Source organism: Oryctolagus cuniculus, chromosome 5 (assembly GCF_051225735.1).
Source record: "Oryctolagus cuniculus isolate XC-2025 breed Fujian yellow rabbit chromosome 5, ASM5122573v1, whole genome shotgun sequence".
Taxonomy (NCBI): Eukaryota; Metazoa; Chordata; class Mammalia; order Lagomorpha; family Leporidae; genus Oryctolagus; species Oryctolagus cuniculus.
This window is the reverse complement of record NC_142871.1, coordinates 5,347,651-5,366,174: the sequence shown is the minus strand read 5'-3', so window position 1 is coordinate 5,366,174 and position 18,524 is coordinate 5,347,651. Positions and strand designations below refer to the sequence as shown.

At 48.6% G+C, this 18,524-nt stretch overlaps 1 protein-coding gene and 1 long non-coding RNA gene across 20 annotated transcripts in view; both read left to right on the top strand.

Annotated features, from left to right (window-relative positions):
* The first annotated feature begins 243 nt into the window (after positions 1-243).
* On the top strand, positions 244-3,278 carry LOC149126388 (uncharacterized). The gene is made up of 2 exons (XR_016233563.1): positions 244-422; positions 2,664-3,278. It is a non-coding gene; the product is annotated as an uncharacterized LOC149126388 (long non-coding RNA).
* Positions 3,279-8,689: 5,411 nt separating this feature from the next.
* The window catches only part of QKI (QKI, KH domain containing RNA binding), a 167,277-nt gene continuing 157,442 nt past the window's right edge, over positions 8,690-18,524 (top strand). For 13 of the 19 annotated variants that reach the window (XR_011388429.2, XR_011388427.2, XR_007923130.3 and 10 more), the window contains exon 1: positions 8,690-9,732. Coding sequence is in view for 10 of the 19 variants with exons in the window: in XM_051855180.3 (XP_051711140.1) it covers positions 9,591-9,732 (142 nt within the window). In the remaining 9 variants the exon portion in view is untranslated. The remainder of the gene's footprint in view (positions 9,733-18,524) is intronic. The other 6 variants (XM_089332472.1, XM_089332475.1, XM_089332474.1 and 3 more) reach the window with 4 other exon arrangements.

Below are 18,524 nucleotides of genomic sequence, written 5' to 3'. Positions count from 1 at the left end.
GGGCCCAAAGCACTTGTCTAAGCATAAAGATGAAAGTCCCCCCTCCACCCACCCCTCGGGGCTCGGCGTTGAGTGGCCCTGACACAGGCACTGCCTGCTTCTTTCCCTCCTGGGCTCCGTGTCTGCTCCCTGCCCCCACACAGAGTGGCAGGGCCCGGCTGGGGCGGCCTGATCAAGGGCAAGTGTGCCTTCATGAAATCAGGCATGGGACCAGCTGAAATGTTGAAACCAGTCAGCTGAGGGGGAGACGAGAGTCAAGTCTGGCTGCGCCGGTCCCCAGAGGTCAGGAAGCTGGCACAGAGAAGGGCTGGCTCTCTGGTCCCCAGCAGCCCCGAGAGGAACTGGAGCCAGCGGCAGCTTGCTGCCGGCATGTCAGCTGAGCGGATGGGCTGCAAAACTGTCTTCAAACTCCCGGAATCCAGGTCCTTCTTCTCTTTCCCCAGCACACAACTTAGTTTGTTTTTCTAGTTCCCGCCTCCCTTCTTTCTGCTCTTCTGGTAGCTTTACCTGCACAGAGAAATGGCACCAGCACTGGCTGTCACGGTTTGAGCTTGCAGTGTCTCGCTAGTACTTAATCCCCGGCTCACACTGTAGATATAGGGCATGCCTTCTGGAGCTGTTAAACCAAAAGTGTTACTCCTTTCACTAGGTTACATTGTACTTCCATCCACAAATCCACACTCGCTAGTAAGGAATATTGAGAAAAATGCAGTTCAATTAATGCCAGTTAATCGAGCTGGTGGCCCTTGAAGATCTATAAAATGTAACTGTAACATACTTTTACAGATGGGCTTAGACCGAATAATTAGGAAACAGTAAATGCTGGCGTCATCAGTATTACTTGTCCAGCTCAGCAAAGGAACACGAGTGGCTACGTAGAGAGGGGAGGGAGCAGAACAGAGATACTTTGGTGTGAAATGCAGTTTATCATAAGGAAGGTGATTACTCATTGTTCAGCACTGGCAAGAACCTGTTTTAAAAAATATTATTTGGGGGTGGGGGAAATAGCAAAACCGAAGGCTTTGTGATTTCAATGTAACTGGGTGAACATGACTTTCATGAACCTTTCTAAATGTGGACATATGAAGGGACTTCTGAAAGTTTGTGTTAAAGCAGGATTAAAAGATGGGTTTATTGGGGCCGGTGCTGTGGTGTAATGCGTAAAGCCTCAGCCTATGACACTGGCATCCCATTCGGGCACTGGTTTGAGTCTGGGCTGCTCCACTTCCGATTAAGCACCTTGCTAACGTGCTTGGGAAAGTAGTGGAAGATAACCAAAGTGCTTGGGCCCCTGCACCATGTGGGAGACCTCCTGGCTCCTGGCTTCAGATCAGCCCAGCTCAGGCTGCTGCAGCCATTAGAGGAGTGAACCAGCAGATGGAAGATTTCTCTGTCTCTGCCTCTTTTGGTAATTCTGCCTTTCAAATAAATAAATAAATATTTTTTAGCAGATAAATATATTTTTTTGACAGGCAGAGTGGACAGTGAGAGAGAGAGACAGAGAGAAAGGTCTTCCTTTTCCGTTGGTTCACCCCCCAGTGGCTGCTGCGACCGGCGCACTGCGCTGATCTGAAGCCAGGAGCCAGGGGCTTCTCCTGGTCTCCCATGCGGGTGCAGGGCCCAAGGACTTGGGCCATCCTCCACTGCACTTCCGGGCCACAGCAGAGAGCTGGCCTGGAAGAGGGGCAACCGGGACAGAATCCGACGCCCTGACCGGAACTAGAACGCGGTGTGCCGGCACGCAAGGTGGAGGATTAGCCTATTGAGCCACGGTGCCAGCAGCAAATAAATATTTTTTAAAAATTCAAAAGAAAATTTTAAAAAAAGATAGGTTTATTCTGGTGCAAAAATTTCTTGAAATCTATGCATGCATTTTTTCATAATATGCATTTTCATGAGCTTTTGGAAGACCTCACCTATACCTAAAGAATCTATATGTATATTAGACACAAAATTATCTATTCTCATTTTAGTTAGTAAGAACAAATAAACTCATGTTTACTGGACATGAAGATATGAAACAAAGTAATTTTCTAAATATGTAAAGATGATGCAAATAGAGGTAATAGTCCAAAAAGTTTTAGTAATTGGTATAGCATGGGTATCAAGGGACTAGATTGTCTGCCTGCCCTGGTACTGCACCTGTGGTTTCTGGGTCCCAGGGTGAGTCCCAGATTTGGGTATATTGCTCAGAGGAGTGACTGTTCACCGAGTGTAGTGCAGAGATTTCAACTTTTTTTTTTTCCCAAAAATTTTACTGATTTTGAAAAACAGTGAGAGAGAGAGAGAGAGAGAGAGAGAGAAACTTCCATCTCCTTGCTCACTCCCCAAATGGCCCCAACAGCTGGGGCAGGGCCAGGTTGAAGCCAAGAGTGTATTAGCAGGGAACTGGATAGGAAATGGAGCAGCCAGGATGGAAACCAATGCCCGTATGGGATGCAGATGTTGCAGGCGGTGGCTTAACCTGCTGGACTATGGCACTGTCCACATATTTAAACATTTACAAATGAACACAGCAGTACTGGTGTGTACTGGTTGACTACCAGGGCAGCAGACAATCTCCTATCTAAAAAAGTAAAAAAGGGAAAATGATTCTGATAAAATCACATCACTATGCAAGCTGTTTTAATGTGAGGAGGTACTCATTTTCTGACCTACTACAGATTCAGAAGACTACGGCTGCTCTGGCCCACTTGCCTCCAGCGCTATGTCTCTTGCCGAGTATGATGTTTCTCGCACTCAACAAGCCTTCTCAGCAGTCACCGGATCACACTGCACACAGTGTACGCACAGCCAAAGGCTAGGGCTCCCATCACGGCCCTCCCACGTCCCTGTGACACTGAAGGCACAGAACGCTTGCACCTCAGATGCTGTTGTGAGCAGCTTACACAGCTGCCTGCCCTCCCTAGAGGCCAAGGAACTCTACATTTCTGTTTTTCTTTTGTTCAATGAAATAAGTAATTATTGAGAGTGGGCTGCTTCTAAGGCACTTCAAGAACAGGAAGAGGAATAAGGCTCTACTTGTAGCAAGTTCTTCTGCTAAGAGTTTGAGATGAAATTTTTTTTGTGCTCTTCTTTTTATTAAGTTGTAATGTGCTAAAGAAAAAGAAAAGATTTGGCCTTAATCCTTTGAAAACTGTAAAAATGTAAGCTTTTTACCCAAATGTATTATATTGTCTATGGGAAACCAAAAAATCCTTAAAATATTTTTATTTCAGTAAGGAATGTAAAAATTGGACACCTATATATGTTTAAATAAAATGTTTATTGCCATTGCATGATCACGCATACACATATAGGGCCATCCTAGGCACAGAAATGAAATTACCACCAAGTAACCTGATCTTGATGAGAAAATTTTATCCAGAATCACAGAATTTTAGAACTCCTGAAGACTCCCAAGGTCACTTAGTTCAACTCACAGACAGACTGAATTAGTTACTCAGGGCTTTGTAGCTTATTAAGATGGAATTCATAAGGCCTTTTTTATACCCAGCTCAGCAATCTTTTCTCTATACAACACCAGCTGTATCTCAATTAGATACAAGGGCTCAGTATTTGAAAAAACTTAACATTACCACTGAAAGGAAGAAAGACTCAAAGATGCCAGCTATTTCGGTCCTTAAAATTCAAAGCTCTTGGGCATCTACCTTTAACCTACAGAAGGGCCAGTGTCCTGTGGTAAGTCACTTACCAGTTTGAAGGTCTGGATTGAATTCTGTCCTCAGCATCTACTACCTGTGTGACAAAAGTCAGGTTCTTTAGTTAACCCTCTGGGGCTTGGCTTATTCAACTGTAAAATTGGGATAATTATTAACCTAGAGTCTTTGGGCACTCAGTTACTAAGGGCCTGACCCTTCGTTGGGGCTCTTATAAAATGCCAGTCTTCTTTTTGGTCTCTCCTCAGTCCCCTTGGGAGCTCATTTTAGACGGCACAGATCCGCAGAAATTACTGGAAAGTTACAGTCAGTCTGTAAGTCACATTGTAGTAAAGGACAATGGCATTTCATCAAATATCTGGGACACGAGCAGTTACTTCCTCTGCTCATACAATGTTTACCCATGCTAGCTGTTTAAAACTAACTCACAGACCATGAATTACACCGAATCTGTTTAATACATTAAAATATAATCACAGATTCATCCTGAATGATTTGGATCCTGAAGGAAGAAGGCCATTCAGCGCAGTTCAGGGGCACGCTGCTGACATCATTTTGCAGTCCTAAAGCCAGGGGTCGGTCTGAAAGTTGATCAAAACAAAATGCATTTTTAATTCACTCTCATATTCCTATAATTAATGGACACTTTTAGTTGAGGTTTCTGTTTCAATATGGAACGAAGCAGCTTGCATTGCATGGCTCAAGGGCCTGAATCCTGGCAGAGACTGTTTTTACCTCTAGAGTTTCACTTAGGGTCAAATGAGTAGAAACCTTACACCGTCAGTTAACATTTAACCACTGTGCAGTGCAGTGGTTTCAGCTGAACGTTGGTACTACATCTGGAACTGCCCTGCTAGTGGTTTGAAAAGGCAGGAAAATTAACATGGGAACGGCTGTGGGGAATCTCACAAACGCTGAATTTGTACTGAGAGATAAATATGCCTGCAGTTGATTGATTCATTTCCTTGTAGTTAAAACAGTGCCCAAGTCCCTTCATGGACAAACACTTAGGCTTGGCACTGCAGGCCAACCAGGACCTGGCACCCACTACTCTCCATGGAAACGCCTATCCTACACCCTGGCACTTTCCTCCTCTCCAAGTTCTTGTTCGTGCCTTCCCCGTGCACTTGGAGCCTTCCCTTAGCCACGGGTCAAACCCTGTGCCCTCGTGCAGCTGTGTAGGCTTTCCAGAAGAAAGGGCAGTGCTCAGCGACCCTGCGACAGCACTGTGTCTGCTCTGCACTTGGCAGTTACCAGGTAACTTCAAAAGATGGTGGCATTAAACTCCCAGCTTAGTCTGAGAGTTAACCACCTCTGGGTTAACGATATTCAACAACAGGTATTCAGAAGGTTTGATTACCATATTCACACTTAAAACCTGCCATTTGCAGTCTTTCAAATAGCACCTCCTATATATTGCACAATTTAAAATGATACCCAAGACATCTATTAGGACAATAAACAACTACAGACATATCAAAAACTTTCCTCTTCCCTTTGAGGAAAACTAAAGGATTAAGATTTCTAAAAAGGCAGGCCGCCTGCACCCATGTGGGAGACTCAGAAGAAGTTCCTGGCTTTGGATCCCTCCAGCTCCAGCTGTTGTGGCTGTTTGGGGAGTGGCCAATTGGGGAGTGAACCATCGGATGGAAGACCTCGCTCTCTCGGCCTCTGCCTCTCTGTAACTCTGCCTTTCAAATAAGTAAACGGCTCACTAGGCTAATCCTCCGCCTTGCGGCGCTGGCACACCGGGTTCTAGTCCTGGTCGGGGCGCCGGATTCTGTCCCGGTTGCCCCTCTTCCAGCTCTCTGCAGTGGCCAGGGAGTGCAGTGGAGGATGGCCCAAGTACTTGGGCCCTGCACCCCATGGGAGACCAGGAGAGGCACCTGGCTCCTGCCATCGGATCGGCGCGGCGCGCTGGCTGCAGCGCACTGGCCGCGGCAGCCATTGGAGGGTGAACCAACGGCAAAGGAAGACCTTTCTCTGTCTCTCTCTCTCACTGTCCACTCTGCCTGTCAAAAACAAAAAACAAAAAACAAAAAAAAAACAAAAAAAGATTTCTAAGAAGAACACTGACAAAAAGTCATCAAACAGGGGATCTTTAAGTCCAAGAAACACTTTAGCTCCTGCGAGAACTTCTCAGTGATGAAGACAGAGAAGTGTTCAAATATTGTAAATTTTCCCTTTTAAATGTCAAGAACAGCAAAAAGCAAATAGAACCTATCAAATGTAAGAGAATAGAAAAGAGATTTCCACTCATGGTTAATTACTGATCATTTTTAGGGCCAACAGATTAGATGACATAATTTCTCACAGTGCAAGAAAGCTATTACATGGCCCTTCAACAGGACACGCTATAACTAGTGTATATTGTAACATTGTGAATATTGTATTATGATAATTTTTTGATAATTGAGGCTTTGCACATTAATTCAAAATTTTTAAGTTTCTTGAAGGGAAGACGTGTATCCCAAGAGCTTTTGTATTCCTTGCCGAATCTTGTGCATATTGGATAATTACTGCTGTAATATAAGGGTTCTTTGAAAAGCTTATGGAAAAATGGAATCAAAATTTCAAAACCTTTTGAAATCCATTTTTTTTCCTAACAAGTGTTTTTGAGGAACTTTTTGTTTGAAGTACTCTCTGTGTGTATCTAAAATGCTTGAGGCAGGAGCATAGGGGAGGACAAAGGAGAGGCACCGAGGGTGTCTGGGATGGGGCAGGTACCTCCACTGAGAGCCACTGCCCTCTGCGGTGGGTCCTGAGGTGGCCAGGGACCGGCTGCTCCTTAGCATCATCCGCCCACCTCCAGTGTTTGCTGCAAGGATTGCAGGAACGACACAGGTAAGGGTTTCCTGGTTTCTGGTACAAGTGCTTAGTTCTTTCTGAATAGCTATTTACTGAGTACTTATGTTGACCATGTGCTTTTGAGGTGTTGGGAATTCCAAACAGAAGAGAGTAAAGTCCTTGCTCTCATGGAGCTCACGGTGTAGCGCCAGGTGGCAAACAAACTGAACTAGTCATATATGGCAGGTGGAAACCAATGCTGTGAAAAGTAAAAGGAGGGGAAGTGTGTGTGTGCCTGTGCACTCCATGCACGGTTTCATCCAAGGTATTAAGGGAGGCTTTCTCTGGGGAGACCAGACAAAGTCAGGGAGCCCAGCTGGCAGATGGAGGAGAAAGGGCATCCTTGGGAGAGCAAACGACAAGTCTGGAGGCCTGGTGGGGAAGCTCGCTTGGCGAGTTCAAGGATCAGGAGGGGCTCTGGGGGCTAGAGCCCAGTGGGAAGGGCAGAGCAGGACTGGGAGGTCGGCAGGTCAGCAGCAAGCAGGGGTCGGGATCTGTGAACTCCGGGCTCTCTTCTGCACAGGGAAACCACGTGAGAGAGAAGCGACCGACCTATGTATATCCGAAAAGGTGATACACAGAGCCACCATCAACTGCTGCAGCCCGAACGGACTCCACACGGGCAACGAACGCTGCCCATCACGCTTGTTCCACCCGGTTCAGTCGGATCACCGCCAGTGGTTAAGCCAAATGCAACTGCAGCCTCTGTGGGTCGAAGACGGGGGCACGTGGTCATACGGTTCAACCCGATCTACTGGATGGGGTCCGCGGAAAGGTTCCGAGTCCGCCAGGACTCCTCAGCTGCAGGCTCGCGTTTTCCACGACGTGAAGTGGGGTAACAGCACAAGCGAAGCCATCGGTGTGCACTAACATTAAGTGAGATACAGGACACAGACCCGGCACCCACCACAGGACCCCAGCGCTAGCTACCCAAGCCAGCTGAGGAGGGGAGACTCACATCTTTCACTTCAGAGATCAAATGAGCAAATCAGCGTCCAAACCTTTGAAAGCTCCAGCAGCGTCCGTGATGGTCGTTAGAGACAACAGCTTTGTGATCAAATTCACTAATCCCCGCATTTATACAAACTCATCAATTAAACAGATAATTAGGCGAATATTCTGAGGCTCTTTAAACGGCTGTGGCTGTTGGGGAATTTAAAATACTCGAGTTAAATGATCTTAATGCGTCTACCAAGTCAATTTCCTCTATCAAATTAATTTCAAAACAAACTGTGTTCTTTAAACGCGGACGCTAAAAGCGCCTGGCCACCGACATTCGCTCAACGCCTTACATGCAGACCGGACCTGCAAGCGCCCCTCAGGATTTGGGTAAGGCCAGATTGGAGGGTGAGAACCCCGCGTTCGGGGTTCAGACGCGGCGAGCTCCGCGGGGCTCTCCCAGCCGCCAAGCCGGGTCTGCACCGCGAGCTGAGCGGACACGGTCCGCAGGCTCAGCGGCCGAACCGGGCGCCCCCGGACTCCGCGGCGGCCGCGCCGGACGAGCCCCGCTGACGGGCTCCGAGCGGCCGGACAACGCCGACCCGTCGGGACCGCCGCCCCCGGCCCAGGCCCCCGGCGCCGCTCCCCGGGCCCCGCGCATTCTCGGGGTTCCGTCCCAGCAAATCGCGAGGGGCGCAGAGGACGAAGCCGACGACGGCAGTGGTCACGCGTGGCTCCGCCGGCGGCTGAGGCCGGGGCAGCGCGGCACCGGGGGCTGGGACGTTCCCGGCTGCGTTCCCACCAGAGACCAGAGGGTCTCGGCGGCGCTCAGACCGCGGCCCGCGCGCGCCCGACGGCCGCCGGTGGGGCACCGGGGCGCCCCCCGCACGCCCGGAGACCCCGCGCCCGGCCCCGCCCCCACGCAGGCGCGCTCCGGGCCTCCCCTCCCCCGCCGCGCGCCCGCCGAGCTCGGCGGGGGCGGAGCGACCCCCGGGAGGGGCGTGGACGCCGGGCTCGACGCGCGCACGCGCGCTGCAGCCTCACAGCTACGTGTCGGGCCACGTGACGCCCACCCCAAAGTCCCCCGTGAAGCAACAGGACGTTAGAAAGATTTCTCTTCTGGGGGGGGGGTGGGGGTGGCGGCTGGGGGAGGCTCAGAGACTGGTTTGAAAAAACTACAGTAACGGGCGGCCCCGGCGCGTCGTGGCGCGTCCCGCCGGGATTCCTCTCGCCGGCCGCGCCCGGGCCCGCAGCGGCGGCCGCGGACCCCGCCACCCGGCCCCTCCCACCCGGCAGCCCCGCACCCGCCCCTCCCGTGGTCGCGCCCGCACCGGGCGGCCACCCCGTCCCGGCGTCCAGGCCCGCGCGCGGCCCCTCGGGCCCCGTCCCGCCGAGGGACGCGAGAGGGCGGCAGCACGGCCGCGGCCCGGGCCGAGGGGCGGCGGCGGCGGCGGCGGCGGGAGGCGGGAGCGCGCCGGCCGGGCCCCGCTAACGGCCGCCCTGCGCGGCCCCGCCCGCCGCCCGCCCCCGGCCCTCCCCGCGCCGCCGCCCCTCCCCCCGCCGCCGCCGCCGCCGCCGCCGGCAGCGCCGCCTGAACTGAGGCGAACTCCGCCGCCAAGTGAGTGAGGAGGAGGAGGAGGAGAAGGAGGAGGAGGAGGAAGAGGAGGAGCGCAGTCAGAGCGCGGCGGCAGCGGCAGAGGCGCCTCGGCGGGGACCAGCCCAGAGAGCCCCCGAGCCCGCGGCACAGCGGCGGCGGCGCTGAGCGGGCGCGACCGGCCCCGCGGACGAGCGAGCGAGCGAGCGAGCGGCGGCGGCGGCGGCGGCCCGGCTCCTCCGCGGCCGCACTCGGCCCGCCGAGACCCGCCTCCCGCCCGCCGGCCTCGGGAGGGACGCGCCGAGCCGGGCGGCGGCCGGGAGCGCGTCGGGCCCGGGCGGAAAGTGCCTGCGGGGGGCGGGCGGGCGCGCGGAGCCGGCCGCCCCGGGGCTCGGCGCGGGAGCCAGAGCGGGAGCCGGCGCGGAGCGGGACGCCGAGTCCCGAGCGGCCGGCGGCCGGGGCTCGCCCCCGCCCCTCCCTCCTCTCCGGCGGCGGCGGCGGCGGCGGCGGCGGCGGCGGCGGCGGGCGGAGTGAGCTGCGGAGCCTGGAATATGGTTGGGGAAATGGAAACGAAGGAGAAGCCGAAGCCCACCCCAGATTACCTGATGCAGCTGATGAACGACAAGAAGCTCATGAGCAGCCTGCCCAACTTCTGCGGGATCTTCAACCACCTCGAGCGGCTGCTGGACGAAGGTGAGCCGCCGCCCCGGCCCCGGCCCCGCCGGGCGACCCTTCTTCCCGGCTCGGGATGGTGGCGAGGGCGGGAAGGTCACGGCCGGGCGGGACCGCGCGCCCGGGGGACGGGAAGCCGGGGAAGGCGCACAAAGGAGGACCGGGCCGGGCCGGGCTCGCGGCGGGCGGGCCGGGGCCGGGCGCACCCGCCGGGCAGGACGCCCCCCGCTGGGCCGGGACTCCTCTCCCCCCCACCCCGCTGCCGGCGGCGCGCGCGGTGGAGCGCTGGGAGAGGCTCCTGTGGCTTTGGGGGTCCCGTTTCCGAAAAGCGGAGTGGGGCTGCGCAGGCCCGGGGGCCTCCCCGACCCTCCCCGAGAGCCAGCCCGGGCCGCGCCGCCAGCCGGGCGGGCTCGCGTGTCCCTGGCCCGCCCGCTCGGCCTCGCGTCTCCCCGTGCCCGCCCGCGGGGCGCACCCCGGCCTCGGGAGGCTTGGGTGGGCTCCGCGGACGGGCGGGCCGCGCGGGGTCCCCGTGCGTCTGGAGTTTGGGTGGCCGTGTGAGTACGGGGGGGGGGCAGCGGCCCGAATGACAGCGGGAGCGCTCCCGTCCTTTTGTTTGGGGGAAGCGAGAACTGTTAGGGAGTTCGACTACACTTTTGGGGGGTGGAGCGCCAAGTCCCGCGATGACAGATGGGAGCGGAGTCCCGAGCCGGGCCCGGCCGCCCGCGCCGCCTCGGCCGGGGAGTCGGGGCGCCGCGCAGGGCCGGGGAGCAGCCGGGCAAAAGTTTGCGGGGCCCGGAGCTCGGCGAGCAGGTGGCCGCCGGCCGGCCGCGCGGCGCGCCGAGGGGCTCGGCCGCCCCGCGGAGCCCGTGGGACCCGCGCAAAGTCCGGGAATGCCGTGGCGAGGAGCGTTTTCTGCGTAGCATCCCGGAGAACTGTGTGAAGAAGCGGAACGCTGTCGGCTGTGCCGACGAGGAACAATAGGTTTCGGGGTTTTCAAGAGAACTTGGAGATGTTAAAAATAGATCCGGGGGCCGGGGCCGGGGCCCGCAGCTGGAATGTCAGTCGGGAACAAAAGGCCGGAAATGTCTGCGTGAGGACGGACGCGCGCGCAGGAGCGCGGGCCGCTCGGGCCGCCGGCGCCGGGGTCCCCGCACACCGGGGTCCCCGCGCATCGGGGTCCCCGCGCACCGGGGCGGGACCTGGCCGCGGCCGGGGCCGAGGTCTGCTCGCCGGCTCGCTCGGGAAAGCCCGCTGTCTGTCCCTTTAAGGGGCCCTGCCTCTCCTGGTTGTGTTGGCATTTGAAAGATTGTGGAGGCAGAAAACTTTCTGGAATGTCACACACACACAAAAAATGCAGGAACTCTCAAATCGAGTATTTCCGACTGTGAGCGCTAAGGGGCGCCAGTTATTATTTATTTCTAACCAAGGAAATGTTTGGAGCAAAAATACAGTCAGGTCTGACCTGCGTTAAATTTAGTTGAAACTTAAATTCCGTATTATCGTTTTATGTAATTCTGTCCATGAATGTCTACACATATGGAATGCATTTTGTTTAAAATTATTGACATAACTATCATGGTTCCGGGATAGGACTTTCTTAATTTTCTCCTTGGAGTATTTTGGTAAAGTTATAGTAGTGTTAGTAGTAATTTCCAAAGATAGTGTTTCTTAAATGCATTTGTTAAGAAGGAATCTACGTAGTAGGTGTTAAAATGAAAATAGGCCTTGACAGTATTTTGAGTTGATTAAAATTGCGTTTTTGAAAGTTGAATTCCTTCAAACAGCATTAGGAAATTATAAAATTGGAAATATTTTTACCTCATGTGTACTATTTAAAGGCTAAGTAGTTTGAGTTTGACTAGTACTAAAAAAGTTTCCTACTTGTGCCTTTTCACTGATCTAAAATCGCTAAATAATTTGGAGTTGGATTCCTGTTAAATTTCTAACCTTTGGCCTTAGTAGTAATTAATCTTTCAAACCGAGAAATTTCTGTCGTCACTATCTCTAAAAGATTTTTTTTTTTTCTGGTTGTTAATCGTAACTGTTTTGAGTTTGGAGAGTAGAAAATCCCTAGTTCAGTCGATGATGTTCTAAAGAACTGTTTGTTTGCCCTTTAATGTGGCTTACTCCAGCTCGCTGACTAGTTTCAGCCATTCCGACTGCCCGGGTAAAGGGTGCTGCTGTGTGGTAGTGGGGGTGTTCAGAACAGACGGCATGATGTCAGGAAACTTGATTGTTTTATCAGATCAGTACAAACCTGCAGGAAGAGGGGCTATTCCTCAGTGTGGAATAAGCTGCTTCCTGTAATTGTTAGCCTTATTATAAGCTTGATATGAGTTAAGAAAAATGTCAGTTTTTTGAGTGCATTACATTTTTTTCCCTTGCCGAATGATTTAACTGTGAAATTTGGCAAATTGCACTTTAGCCCTTTGTAGCCTGTCATTGTCCAAAATAAATTAATCGTGACTTTTGTTTGTGGATTGGAGTTACTTTTCCTTTGTCCATGATGCTTGGCTGAAAAAGTAGTTACTAGTTTCAAGTACAGCTGTAAATTCTGCTTTATCGATTAGTTTCTTGGAGTTAAGATATTTTACTAGCAGAGGTATTCGATTATTAAAAATTGTAAATGAGACCATTTAGGAATTTTGTTGCGAAGTGCTTTGCAATGTGCAGATTTGTTCTTAAGAATTTGCCTGTCAGTTTGAGAATTTTTATTTGTCCATGTAAAAATTCGGGAGCTAACAATGCTAGGTTTTCCTATTTGCTTAAAACTTGAATGTGTTAGAAGGGGCATTTTGTTACATGTCAAGGTAACCTTTAGTCTATCTTCACAGATAGCTTTTCTAATTGTTTTTGTTTGGGCGAGTTGCCAGTTTTTCCTGCCATGTTTCTTCAACATTTTTTTTTTTATTTTTATAAAGTTTGAATGTGTTCCAGGTTGGACCAGTCATATATATAAAGGATATAACTTAATTATTTCAAGCATAAGAGTCTTTCACTGAAGATTTATTGAGATGATTACAGATAAAACCTGGGACTTAAACTGTTTTTATCTGAACCCTGAGAGACCACCCGTGGGAAAGAGCAGTTAGTACACAAAGTTTTCTTCTTAAAGACCTTTCTTTGTTATGAAAATGAAACCTAACAGCAGTAGTTGAATGCAAACTCTTTTTTAAAAAATAAAGTTTTCTCATTCAGAATCCAGAAAGTGAAGAGTAAAATAAATTGGACTTAAAACTCTCAAGCAGGAGAATAGTGGAGAATGACATTTTTGATAATCAGATTTTGGCTTTTCATTTTTTTGGGGTGGAGAGGAGGCTAAAATTGATCTGAAAATAAAAAATGTATAGTATGGTGAGAAAAAGAGAATCTAAATCTTTGTTGTGGATATCAGAAAACTTGGCATGTATGTGGCTCAAAAGTGAGCAAACATGTTCTAAATTACTGAATTGAAAAATATAATTTCTGATGGTCTTTTTAAAATAATTTTTTGACAGTTTAGTTTCTTTGCTTGTTTCCTTTCCCTTAAAAATGTGAGGGAAATTATTTTTATTGAGAACTTGCTTTATTAGTTAAAATTTTTGTTTAATAATGTTTCTACTTAACGCATTCATTATTGAATTATACCCTCAGTTTTCTTTCACTTTTTATTCCCCCAGATACCTTGCTCATTTACTGACGTTTCAGTTTAAAAATTATATGACTTGGTATTGAGAAGACTCTGGCTGTATAGACTTCTTAGTTTTAACTTTCTGTCTGAAGAAGCAATCACTGTTGACAGTAATCAATAACAGATTTTTACTTACGGTGAAGGAATTAATTTGTTCTTTAGGAGCTAAGATTTTGCTTTTGTACACAAGCTCTTTGAATTAGTTTTAATGAGAAGCCAGTCTTTATATCAGTTCCTAGATCCATTACTGTCTTTTTCTGCTCACCCAGGAGATGTCACCAGCTATATATGGCGATAATAGAAATGACCATTTGTCTCATAGGTTATTTATTCAGCTTCCTTTCGCACTTTTTAAAGCTTAACTTCCCTGTATATGGTAGATATTTCCTTTTAAATCTTTATCTGGCTTGTATGGTCTATATTAGGATATGTAGCACAATTGAGTTTATTTTAAAATAGATCTCTTTTCTCCATTTCATGTGAATACCTTTACTTAAATGAGTTGGGGAATGTCAAGTAAAATAAGTTAATTTGATTCTTTAAAATGCTTCATGCACGTTATATATGTTACTACTTGCCTCAACTGTCACTGTTCTGGAGCTCCTTGGGTTTTCCATAAGAACAAGTGGTTTTTGGCTTTCTTTTTAAAGGGAAATAGATACTTTTAACAGGAAAAAGTGAGTTATTCTAAAATACCTGACCTTTGACCTAAGTGCTCCTCTCTTACCTATTAACTTTACAAATGTAAAGTTCTTTCTTTTGTTTTTTGATTGGTGGGTGGGTAGCAAGAGACTAAATTAAAAGTGTGATCCTAGGGGCAGCTTTTTAGAAACTGAATGTTACTATGGTTGGTGTTAGTTCACTGGAGGACTCCATGTAACTAATGCAATTTGTTCGAATTGTTTGTTTGATGGTGCATTATAGACAAAACTTTCCATTCTGTCTCAGAGATGGAAAATGCTGTAATGTTGGTGAATTTTATTTGTTGATAACTTTGAGACAGCCACGGAGCCACTTTATATTATTGGCTTGTTGACCGTTGTGAAAATAGCTGAGAGCCTATTTTAAGGACAAGGAATGGGGATAGTGGGTGAGCTTATATTAGTCAGAATTAGAATTGTGTATCAGTTTTTTTATTAGATTGCCAGGGCTTCATTATTTCAATGATTCTTCCTTTATTGACATTAAGACAGTTCAGTGTGAATTTTAAGAGCAGTAATGTGTTTTTCACACAGTGAGAACTTCTAAGGAATGCCTGTGCACCTTTTCAAAATCGGCATTTTGATTTGGGAACCCCAGATAGCTAGATTATCTGATTATTTGTGTAATTTTCATAAAGATTTTTATTTATTTATTTGAGAGGTACAGTATAGATCGTGAGAGGAAGAGGCAGAGAGAAGGGTCTTTCATCTGCTGGTTCACTCTCCAAATGGCTGCAATGGCTGGAGCTGGGCCAATCTGAAGCCAGGAAGGGGCTTCTTCCAGGTCTCCCACGCAGGTGCTGGGGCCCAACCACTTGGGCCATCTTCTACTGCTTTCCCAGGCTATAGCAGAGAGCTGGATTGGAAGAGGAGCAGCTGGGACTCGAACTGGTGCTCATGGGATGCCGGTGCCCCAGGCGGAGGATTAACCTGCGCCACAGCGCCGACCCCTCCTGTAATATTTTTACAGTATTATTTTCACTTAACTTCAGAAAGCCAAAAATAGCATTAAACTTTTGATAAAGAATACAGTTAGTTTTGTTAGTATGACTGTGCTAAGAAATTTGTCCTATCACTGTAACCTCAGTGGGTGCTAGTTACTACTTACTATGTGGTTGGTCATCATACTTAATGTTGGGATATCATTATCTGTTCTGCTCTTTGGATAAATTGCTGAAGTGTCCACCTCGGCCATGCCCTGCAGGCACTCTCAGAGGAGTGCTGACACATATCTTTTTTTTGATCAGTATGGGATGAGAGCATGTAGTTTTTTTTTTTTAATTTTTAACAGACTTTGAATTTTTTTTCTTTAATTTTTAAAGATTTACTTAATTATTTAAGAGGGAGAGACAGCTCTTCCATTGGTTGGTTCACTCCCCAAATGACCAGTGGCCGGACTGGTCTGTGCCAAAGCCTGGACTATTTGGAGCCAGAAGCTTCTTCCAGGTCTCCCATGTGGGTTGCAGGCCATTCTCCACTGCTTTCCCCGGCCATTAGCAGAGAACTGGATTAGAAGTGGAGCAGCTGGGACTGCACATTGTGCCTATATAGGATGCTGGTGTCACAGGCTGAGGCTTACCCTGCTTTGCCACAATGCCAACCCCAGCATGGAGTTGTGTAATGATTGGTGGTGGTTTTGGGCTTTTAGAGAAAAAAGGTACATTTATTTTTTCTTAAAAGTGACTTTTAGAAATCTTATAATTTTATTTGTAGTACTTCCCTTCAGGGTGTGTAATCATAATTTTACTGTACTGCTATTGACACTAATGAGAATTAGAATTGCTTCAGTTAAGTATATAGCCCTTATACCAAAATATATCAGTCTAACAGAGGAAAACGATTAGTCTTTCATCTCTACCCTTGGGAGTTTTGTCATTTACAGAATTTCCTAGGTAAACCTTGTTCCTTGTCAGTTTCTTGTGTCTCTTCTCTATGTAAAGCACAATAAATAGGAAAGATTCTTTGTCCCTAAGACATGCTTTGGTGTGTTCTGGATAGATAAAGGACCATTTGATTATTTTAGTGTAGTTGAAAACTTAAGTATAATCATATGTCCCAGTTTGTCATTTTACCCAAATAGCATTTTTAAAAATACAGGTGTGTCTTTAAGCTAATTTGAAACAATGCCATTTCTTGGAAGATTGATAAGTTGGAACTTTCAGTTAACAGACAACTTAGCTCATTTCTTTTTTCTTTTTCTCTTTCTTTCGTCCTTTCTTCCTTTCTTTCTTTCTTTCTCTTTCTTTCTTTCTTTCTCTCTCTCTTTCTCTCTCTCTTTCTTTCTCTCTTTCTTTCTCTCTTTCTCCCTTCCTTCCTTCCTTCCTTCCTTCCTTCCTTCCTTCCTTCCTTCCTTCCTTCCTTCCTTCCTTCCTTCCTTCCTTCCTTCCTTCCTTCCTTCCTTCCTTCCTTCCTTCCTTCCTTCCTTCCTTCCTTCCTTCCTTCCTTCCTTCCTTCCTTCCTTCCTTCCTTCCTTCCGTACAGGCAGAGTTAGAGAGAGAGACAAGAAGAAAGGTCTTCCTTTTCCATTGGTTCACCCCCAAAATGGCCGCTACGGCTGGTGCTGCGCCAATCAAAGCCAGGAGCCAGGTGCTTCTTCCTGGTTTCCCATGCGTGTGCAGGGCCCAAGCACTTGGGCCATCCTCCACTGCCTTCCCGGGCCACAGCAGAGAGCTGCACTGGAAGAGGAGCAACGGGGACTAGAACCTGGTGTGCTGGCGCCGCAGGTGGAGGATTGGCCAAGTGAGCTGCAGTGCTGGCCAACTTAGCTCATTTCTAAAGGAAATCTAGTCTGCTGTAGCAATTCTAGTGTTTAAAAGTTTGTGATGAATTTTAAAATATCAGCTTGCAGATCAGTGATTTAACTGGGATTCTTTAAGTAAATGACTGAACTTGAGGTTTTTACTGTTTTAGTTTCTTGAAGCAGAAGCTCTAGTTTGAAAATGGAGCAAAGCTATCAAGGCTAACAAGCATTTTGTTTATGTTCATAATGGTGCTTCATTTATTCTAAACCTGTATGTATGTTTTATTGAACTGAATTTTGAATTTGGTGAAATGAATGCATTTCCTGCAACTTTTTAATCACATTATTTATGACTGGCAGAATTTGTCACAGTGAAAAGTCTTTGAGCCTTTTTGGAGATACTGAAATGCCAGAAAAAAAAAAAGTCAGTTTATTTAGGTTTGTAAAGTGGTCCCGTATTTTGGCCATGTCCAAGGCAGGATCATATATGTGAAAATAAATGTGTTTACAAAGGAAGATAGACAATGAATGTGATTGGCTTGGAATCTGAGGATGAGTATTAGAACTAGTGAAGTTCCAGATAAGAAATGTTTTTGAAATAATGACATAGAGGGTACTTTAAAAGGTTCATGAGAGGGGCTGGCGCTGTGGCACAGCAGGTAAAGCTGCTGCCTGCAGTGCTGGCATCCCTTATGGGCCTCAGTTCGAGTCCTGGCTGTTGCACTTCTGATCCAGCTCCCTCCTAATGTGCCTGGGAAAGCAGTGGAAGATAATCCAAAGTCCTTGTGCCCCTGCACCCACCTGAGAGACCCGAAAGAAGCTCCTAGCTCCTGGCTTCGGCCCTGTCTGTGTCTCTGTAACTCTGCCTTTCAAATAAATAAAAAAATAAAGAAAAAAAACTCATGAGAATATAAATAAAAGATTAGATTATTTTGTTGTAAAAGATTTTGAAATCCATGTACAGGGTTTTCTTTATTTTATTTTTTAAAAATTTTTTTATTTATTTATTTTTTTGACAGGCAGAGTGGACAGTGAGAGAGAGAGACAGGAAGGTCTTCCTTTGCCGTTGGTTTACCCTCCAATGGCCGCTGTGGCCAGCACTCTGCGGCCGGTGCACCGCGCTGATCCGATGGCAGGAGCCAGGTACTTATCCTGGTCTCCAATGGGGGGCAGGGCCCAAGCACTTGGACCATCCTCCACTGCACTCCCTGGCCACAGCAGAGAACTGGCCTGGAAGAGGGGCACTGGGACAGAACCGGCGCCCCGACCAGGACTAGAACCCCGTGTGCCGGCGCCACAAGGCGGAGGATTAGCCTAGTGAGCCGCGGTGCCGGCCTACAGGGTTTTCATAATATGCATTTTCCATGAACTTTTTGAAGGCCTTTCATATCTAATTGGCCCAGGATTGAAAAGGTATTGAGCAGGGCCCTTGCTGTGGCGCAGTGGGAGTCCCGGCTGCTCCACTTACGATCCAACTCTCTATTATGGCCTGGGAAGGCAGTAAAAGATGGCCCAACTTCTTGGGCCCCTGTTTCTGTGTGGGAGATCCAGAACAAGCTCTTGGGTCCTGGCTTCTGATCAGCTCAGCTCTGGCCATTGCAGTCATTTGGGGAGTGAACCAGCGGATGGAAGACCTCTCTCCCTATCTCTGCCTCTCTCTGTAACTCTCTCTTTCAAATAAATAAATCTTTTCTTTTAAAGA